The following is an 8997-nucleotide window of genomic DNA, read 5'->3' as shown; positions in this document are numbered from 1 at the left end:
AAGTCCAACTAGTCACTTCGAGGGTGGACAAAAAAGAGAAAACAAAGTAGAAAAGAATCAAAGTCTGCCCAAAAAAAAGGTACTGCATTGTCAAACGTTTATGTATTATTCCATGATTTATTATGCCGTCAATATTTCTAAGTTTTGATAAGAGAATAAGAAAATATTACCATACACAAAAAATTAAATCAAGTTGTTTAAATATTAATATCCACTAGTTTGAGACGGTAAATAGTAAAAACATAATTGGTGATTTTCCCTGTCAATAGGTTAAAAGATGGTCATCAAAAATTCTATCTCCTAAAAAATTGTCTATCAAATTCTTTACAACCCTCAAAATTTTGTGGAGCTAATTCAAAAAACATCAACTAACTCTCAACCTTGAACCATCCTCCTTCTACCTCCATATAACACCATCCATTTTCCTTCCCAACATGATTCCTATAAGCAGCCTTGGGTCTGACTTAGGGGATCTTAAACAAAAATGGCTAATCCACCAAACATAAAGGCCTTAGGTTGCTTTCTTCTTCTCCTCAATCTTGTATCTTTTTCATCTTTTTCTTTTGCATTGACTGATAATGAAGCCGCTTTCATCGCTCGTCGTCAGCTCACGGCTGGCACGGGTGATCTTCCAAATCTAGTTGAATATGAAAAGAACATTAAGTTGACATTTGCAAATGGTAGGCTAAAGAAAGCTTACATTGCTCTTCAAGCTTGGAAAAAAGCTATTTACTCTGATCCATCAAATTTTACTAATAATTGGGAAGGTCCTGATGTTTGTGCATATAATGGTGTCTTTTGTGACAATGCATTAGATGATCCCAACATCTCTGTTGTTGCTGGTATTGATCTTAATCATGCAGACATCGCGGGGCATCTCCCTGTTGAGCTCGGGTTCCTAGCCGATGTTAGTCTTATTCACATTAATTCTAATCGATTCTGTGGAATTGTCCCTAAGAGCATTACGAATCTTAAACTTTTAGATGAGATTGATTTCAGTAACAACCGATTTGTGGGGCCATTCCCTAAAGTTGTGCTAGAGTTGCCAAATCTTAAATATCTTGATCTTAGGTACAATGATTTTGAAGGATCAGTGCCTTCTGAATTATTTGACAAGAATCTTGATGCTATTTTCCTAAACAATAATCGTTTCCATTCTACCATTCCTCCAAATATTGGCAATTCCAATGCCTCAGTTGTGGTTTTGGCTAACAATAAATTCCATGGTTGTATCCCTCATAGTATTGGCAAAATGGAAAACACATTAGATGAGCTTGTTTTCACCAACAACAATCTCTCTGGTTGTGTTACAGACGAAATCGCTAAGCTCAAGAGCTTAACGATTTTCGATATCAGCAGAAATAAGTTTGTTGGATCCTTGCCTCAGGGTTTGAAATCCATGCAGAAAGTTCAAGTTCTTGATATTGCATCAAACATGTTTATTGGAGAAGTTCCAGAGGCTATTTGCACCTTACCAAATTTGGCTAATTTCACATTTTCTTACAATTATTTTGATGCCTTGGACAAAACTTGTGCACCACCGCTTAAGAAAAATCTTGTGGTAGAAGATAAGGAAAATTGTTTAGGAGGAAGACCAGACCAAAGAAAAGAGAAAGATTGTCAATCTGTTTTGAGCAAACCTGTGGATTGCAGTAAAGATAAATGTAGAGCTAATAAAGAAGGACCGGCACCAAAGGATCCAAATCCCCCTATGCCACCCAAAAGAACTCCTTCAACCCCAAAACCACCTAAGTCTAATCCACCCAAGATTTCACCTTTACCACCACCCGTGGCATCACCGCCTCCGCCAGTCCCAAGTCCAAAACCAAAACCACCTCCGGTTCACTCTCCACCACCACCCGTGGCATCAGCTCCACCTCCAGTGCCAAGTCCAAAACCAAAGCCACCTCCGGTTCACTCTCCACCACCACCCGTGGCATCATCTCCACCTCCAGTGCCAAGTCCAAAACCAAAACCACCTCCGGTTCACTCTCCACCACCACCCGTGGCATCACCGCCCCCACCAGTACCAAGTCCAAAACCAAATCCACCTCCGGTTCACTCTCCACCACCACCCGTGGCATCATCTCCACCTCCAGTGCCAAGTCCAAAACCAAAGCCACCTCCGGTTCACTCTCCACCACCACCAGCGGCATCACCTCTACCACCAGCGCCAAGTCCAAAACCACAGCCGTCTACGGTTCACTCTCCACCACCACTAGTGGCATCACCTCCACCACCAGTCCCAAGTCCAAAACTAAAGCCACCTCCAGTCAACTCTCCACCACCACCAATGGCATCACCTCCACCTCCAGAGGTGCCAAGTCCAAAACCAAAGCCACCTCCAGTCAACTCTCCACCACCACCAGTGGCATCACCTCCACATCCAGAGGTGCCAAGTCCAAAACCAAAGCCACCTCTAGTCAACTCTCCACCACCACCAGTGGCATCACCTCCACCTCCAGTGCCAAGTCCAAAACCAAAGCCACCTCTAGTCAACTCTCCACCACCACCAGTGGCATCACTTCCACCTCCAGTGCCAAGTCCAAAACCACAGGCGCCTCCGGTCCACTCTCCTCCACCACCAGTGCCAAGTCCAAAACCACAGCCGCCTCCAGTCCACTCTCCTCCACCACCAGCGGCATCACCTCCTCCTCCAGTTCACTCCCCATCACCACCAGTCCACTCTCCTCCACCGCTAGTACCATCACCTCCACCTCCAGTTCACTCCCCACCACCACCAGTTCATTCACCACCTCCTCCAGTTCACTCTCCACCACCACCACCAGTTCACTCCCCACCTCCTCCAGTTCATTCTCCACCGCCACCAGTTCACTCACCACCACCTCCCGTCTTTTCTCCTCCTCCACCAGTCCACTCCCCACCTCCACCTAAACCTGTTCAATCACCACCTCCTGCTCCATTGGCATCTCCCCCTCCACCTGTTTTCGAGGATGTTATCCTTCCTCCAAACTTGGGATCAATTTACGCATCACCACCACCACCAATTTTCCCTGGTTACTAAAGGGGACGCATTACTAACATCTCTCTTATTCATCTTGACAAACAAAATTAGTTCAAAGAAATATGTACACATCGACATTTAAACTTACACAATCAAAGAAATTTTATTTTTCTTAGGCCATCTTCTTTTTATTAATTAATCTTTATCTTTGCACTTTGCTATATTTGGATTTGATCTTCGAATGTGCTAATTGAACAAAATATGTTCAATTTACTTTTATATACTAAGTTTTGGACATGCTTCTATGATTTCTTGTTCTACTCTATTAGCTAACGTGTTTTTAATAAGAAGAAATAAGCTTAAATTCATTTGCTGTCAATAAAACTTTAGTAGAAATTAGGGGTGGCGAACGAACACGTCGGGACGGATATGGGAGGGTAAAAATGAATAATGCAAAAACAGATAAAATATTCGACCTAACTCATATTTAATATAAATAAAGAATGGATTAACCGACGGATAATATGGATATCCATATTATCACCCATGGCTTTTTGAATATGATCATTTTTGGAAGAATTCCTAATCTCCCAAACTTGATAAACTCCCTCTTTACAAATGTAAAAGTTAAATCAATTGATTAGCCAATTTTAAAAAATTCATTACCCGATCAGTTTTAATAGATAATATGGATGAATAACTATTTTTTAATCCATAATACCACCGCCAGCGGAAGTTAATGACCTTTTTATCGTTTATTTAGAGAGTAAATTATAAAATAGCGCACAATTTTCTCTATTTGTCACAACATAAACCAACTTAATTTTAATCTTTGAATTAAACCACAAGTTTCTCTTTTAAGTTTTCAGCTTTTAGTCTTTAACTTATTTTCTATACTATTTGTTTGTCGTTGTTATTGTTGTTAGAGTAACTACTACTTCAAATTAATAAAAATATTATACGTAATTTTAGGAACTCTTGGCTTCATTAAACGAATCTTGAGTGACTTTTGAAATGCGGTAAATTCATTAAACAATCCGGCAAATATATGATCAGTCATAAAAAAGGATAAAATTAAAGGCTAATCCAATCAACTTTCACAGCTAACAGCTTGTTTGGATTCTTGTTATGTATCGTTTCATAATGTATAATATAGTATAGTATAGTATTCTATTATATTATATTGTATTATATCGTATTGTTTTAATGTATACAATGTTTGAAAAGATTATATTATTTGCTGCCGTTTTATTGTCATGCACCAATAATATGAAGAATAAACTTGTAATATTATAAAGAAAAAATAAGGTAACGAGGTAGACTTATTACATGAAAAGGTAGGGTAAAAGATAAAATATAATTATTTAATAATAAGGAAAGGCAAGATTGAGAGAAAAAATAAGGTAACGATACGACTTCACCAAATCAGTCGTTTCATAAGGTGACACTTTTTGTTGTTACGTAATGATGGATTTAACGATACAATATAATATATAAAATTTAAGTAACAATTAAAACAAACAAGTGTAATACAGTAGCAACCATCCAAACAAGCGGTAATACATTATTATTCCTTACAATAGAGAAAGCACTTCACTTGACTTCATTATTATACAAAGCATGAAAACAAAATAAAAACAGTAATCAAACCACACGGAAACACAGACCCATAGCGAGGATTTTGCAGAGTTTGTTGCAATTGATCAGTAATATACTACGTTCAAGCAATATATCCGCATAACTTCCAAGTTGTACATGTGCAGCAAAACCAGCAACCATGACAATCACTATTTACGATGCATTTGTTGTTACAGGTAATCCAGGAATTAAGTTGTGGCAGTAGTCTCCTCTCCAGTCCTGAAATATCCATATCAGCATTTCGTGCAGCATCCACATGTGTGTTTGATAGCCACACCATATTAACTGAAATATTTCACCGATATAATTATCAAAATTAAAAGATGACAAGTATAACATGAAAAGCAAAACAATCAATCGCAATACATAGGAACGCATGCATATTCATGCATACATATCAAATATGTGTATATTGTATATCATTTAGAACGAGAGTTTTGGAGCAACAGTAAAGTTGTCTTCCTGTAACATATAGGTCAGAGGTTCGAGCGATGGAAGCAACCACTAATGCTTGCATTAGGGTAGACTGTCTACATCACAATCCTTGGAATGCGGCCATTCCCCGAATACTGCAAAAATACGGGATACTTTGTGCACTGGACTGTCCCTTTTATTTTATATCATATACAGAACGAGTTAATGACAACACAATAATAATTTAGAGATAAAGATAAAGGGATACTAACATGTAGTTGCCAGGAGAAGAATAGTGAGAACCAAACCAAGTTTAAACATCGCCATAGTAAGATAGTACTTCAGGCCTACTTGAAGTTTTTGTTTGAGTTTTCATTCCTTTCCAAAGGCTTGAATTTATAGGCCTCTCAACCATGGGATATAATTGTTTTATATTGTTTTGATACTATTTTTCAGCTTGTTTTATGTTAAAGTCTTGCCAGGCTATCATTCCAAACCCCAATAATGCAATAGTATATTGTTTCATGTTTCTTTCTCTCTCCAACCTCCCAAAATTTAAAATTGTAATAAAATAGTTAGAATTAGACAATAGACATCTGGATCAAGAAGTAATGTGCATTAATTAGTGCTTTCAATTGTCTCAATTAAAATAACTAGTTTCGGGTTACACGCGTCATTCGTGTATCGATATTAGTGAGTATAGTTTTTTTTTTAAATCACAAATATTATTTAAAAAGTATATTTGAGTTTAAAATAAAACTTAAATTAGGTACCTAAAAATGATGAATATTTTTTATTATTTAGTTAACACAATAAAATATATAAATATACTCCGCAGAAATCCTTAGAAGCCTTATTGAGTTATCCACATATTATATTTAATGTTTACCTTAAAAAAAAGGCATGAATGTCACCTTCTTAGTTTTGTTCTCCCATGCCTTCTTAGTTAGTTGACTTGCAAGTTTCTAGCCAAATGAAAACTCAAAATACGTAAAAATGTTATGCTAGTCTAGTAAGAAATTATCCCCTTACTAAGATAATAAAAAAATGTGAAAATCAATAATAGGTTCTAATGTCTTGGTAAGAGTTTACCATTTGGATCTCACGCTAAAAATATCTATTTCAATCGATGAGTTAAAAAAGTAAAAGTAAAAAAATTAAACTGCAGAGTCGTCCTAAAGAAAGAAAAGATTGCATACTCTAATTAACTATAAAATATATCCAAGAGTCAAAGGGAAGTAGGGAACAATGTTCAGACGAAGAATGGATATTGGGCCTTAATAAATGAAAAAACTTTAGTACAACAATAACATATCCAATATTATCCCACACCGTAAGGTCTGGGGAAGGTAGTATGTACACAGACCCTACCTTACTTTGTGAGGATAGAGAGGCTATTTCCAATAGACCCTCGGCTCAGGAAAGCATAAGCACCACAATAATAAAATTATAGACAAGAAGGGACAGTACCAAAAAGCCATATAAAAAGCAGAATAAAAACAACAAGCCAGTAAGATGATCAACAATGAAAGAAAACAACTTAGTCATAAAAATCTATTACCAACAGAAAGCGATACTGCACGTCAATACTACTGTTATGAACACTCTAGACTACTGTACCTACTCTACTACCCTAATCCTCGACCTCCATACATTCCTATCAAAGGTTATGTTCTCGGTCAGCTGAAGTTGTGCCATGTCTTGCCTAATCACCTCTTCTCACCTCTTCTTAGACCTACCTCTACCTCTTCGTAGGCCCTCCAATGTCAACCTCTCACACCTCCTCGTCGGGGCGTCTGCGCTCCTCCTCCTCACATGACCAAAGCACCTAACCCGCGCTTCCGGCATCTTGTCTTCAATAGGGGTCACACCCACCTTGTCGCGAATAACTTCATTTCTGATCCTATCTAATCTGGTGTGCCCGCAAATCCATCTCAACATCCTCATCTCTACTACCTTCATCTTCTGGACATGAGCGATCTTGATTGATTTTGAAAAAACTTTAGTAATTTGTAAAAAAAATTGATTTTGATCGAGCATAACAATTGTAGGAAATTTTAAGAGAGCAAGTGTTATTATATCCTGAAAAATATTATTTATTGTATTGGATTATTCACTTCCTTGATTGCGAGCTTCATGAGAGGAAAGAAGAAAAGCTTGGTTAATGCATCCGCTTATGATGGAATAATGTGGTGATACATGTATTAGTTAATTTAGACATTGACTTTGTATAATGTGATTACAGTAGATATATGTATCTACAAAATCAATTAAAAATCCCATGACTAACCTTGTAATTTATACCTTTTGTACTAAGTTGAAGGTATTACTTAGTTTTATAAGGATATAAAAGTTATTATTCAGTGTTTCAATTGCTTGAAATGTATATTATTGCGCACACTAATGGTTTATCTTTATACAGTACTTTTGGGTAAATCAAGCTTTATATTAAAATTTGTAAACGATCTAATCAAGCTTTAATAACAAATATATTCTAATTTCAAGTTGTCATTTTACATTTATAACCTACATTTTTAAAAAGAACATAATTGTCCGTCTAATTTAATTAGTCGAATTCGTTAGTTTGGTCTTGCTCATAATCAAGAAGCTAAAAACTTAAACGTAAATATTTTTTGTGAAAATATGCGGTGCCTGATACTAAGAGCCCGTTCGGACATAAAAAAAAAAAAAAAAAAACATTTTGAAAGTTTTCGAAAATTTTAAAAACTTCAAAAAACTGTTTTTCAAAATTTTCACTCAAATCACTCACAAAACTTCAAAAACAACCCAAACTGAAATTTATTCCAAACACAACTCTATATTTCAAATAACATTTTTTGGAAGTTGTGATCATTGGTATTAGAAGAATTAACTACAATAATGTTCAAGTCTTGCCAAGCTATCCTCCCTAAAAAATATAACATATACCCTATTATTTAACCTCTCTTTCTCTCTCAGACCTCCCAAAATAAAATAAAAATAAAAATATGCGTTAGTAGCTAGGCGGGTGAATGATAGATTAATGGTGCCTATTAAGTTAGTGGTCGGAGAGTGCACCCTAAATATCGTTAGCGCTTACACGCCGCAAGCGAGCTTGGATGAGGAGGTTAAAAGGCGCTTCTGGGAGGGGTTCGATGAGATTGTGCGTAGTATTTCGCTTGCTAAGAGGTTATTTATAGGAGCGAATTTCACTGGACATATAACGTCGACTGTTGGTGGCTATGGCGAGGTACATGGAGGCTTCATTTTTGGGGATAGGAACGGAGGAGGAACTTCGCTATTGGATTTCGCTAAAGTATTTGAACTGGTGATTACGAACTCTAATTTTCCGAAGAGGGAAGAGCATATGGTTACTTTCCAAAGTACGGTGGCAAAGACTCAGATTGATTATCTCCTCCTCAGGAGGTGCGATAGAGGATTGTGCAAGGATTGCAAGGTTATCTCGGGCGAGACACTCCCAACGCAACATAGGCTCTTGGTGAAGGACGCTGGTATCATGATAAGGAGGAAGAAGAGGTCTGTTCGAGGACGAACGAGGATCAGGTGAGGAGCCTTGACTAAGGATAAAGCTTAGGAGTTGGAGAGGAGGCTATCAGCTATGGGAGCCTCGAAGAGTAGTAAGGATGCGAGCGCTATGTGGATGACGACGGCAAACTATTTAAGGGAGGCGGCGAGAGAGGTGTTAGGGGTCTCGAAGGGTTTCTCTGGCGGGCACAAAGGCAACTGGTGGTAGAGTGATATGGTCCAAAGCAAAGTGGAAGTGAAGAAGGCGACATACTTGAAGCTAATAGGGAGCTCAGGCGAGGAAGAGAAGAGAGAGAACATGGAGAGGTATAAGGTAGTGAGGAAGAAGGTGAAGTTGGCGGTCACGGAGGCCAAGACTACAGTGATTGGCCGGTTGTGCGAGGAATTAGGGGACAAAGGCGGGGATAAAAAGTTATTTCGGCTGGCTAAGGGGAGAGAGAGGAAGGCTAGGGATC

General features: G+C 37.9%; 2 protein-coding genes and 1 long non-coding RNA gene across 3 annotated transcripts; 2 read left to right on the top strand and 1 right to left on the bottom strand.

Annotated features, from left to right (window-relative positions):
• The first annotated feature begins 423 nt into the window (after positions 1 to 423).
• Positions 424 to 3140, top strand: LOC104225244 (pollen-specific leucine-rich repeat extensin-like protein 3). Its single transcript, XM_009777004.2, has one exon. It carries the CDS (start codon positions 485 to 487, stop codon positions 3023 to 3025), a length of 2541 nt encoding a protein of 846 aa, XP_009775306.2. The 5' UTR covers positions 424 to 484; the 3' UTR covers positions 3026 to 3140.
• A 1369-nt stretch (positions 3141 to 4509) lies between these two features.
• LOC104225245 (uncharacterized) lies at positions 4510 to 5386 on the bottom strand. Its single transcript, XR_710550.2, has 2 exons — positions 5290 to 5386; positions 4510 to 4888 (listed from the first exon to the last, which is right to left on the bottom strand). It is a non-coding gene; the product is annotated as an uncharacterized lncRNA (long non-coding RNA).
• Positions 5387 to 8039: 2653 nt separating this feature from the next.
• LOC104225246 (uncharacterized) lies at positions 8040 to 8564 on the top strand. The gene has a single exon (XM_009777005.1). It carries the CDS (start codon positions 8040 to 8042, stop codon positions 8562 to 8564), a length of 525 nt encoding a protein of 174 aa, XP_009775307.1.
• Positions 8565 to 8997: the final 433 nt, after the last annotated feature.

This window comes from Nicotiana sylvestris, chromosome 12 (genome assembly GCF_000393655.2).
Source record: "Nicotiana sylvestris chromosome 12, ASM39365v2, whole genome shotgun sequence".
Taxonomy (NCBI): domain Eukaryota; kingdom Viridiplantae; phylum Streptophyta; class Magnoliopsida; order Solanales; family Solanaceae; genus Nicotiana; species Nicotiana sylvestris.
The sequence above is the reverse complement of the archived record's forward strand: the minus strand, read 5'-3'. Positions and strand labels throughout refer to the sequence as shown.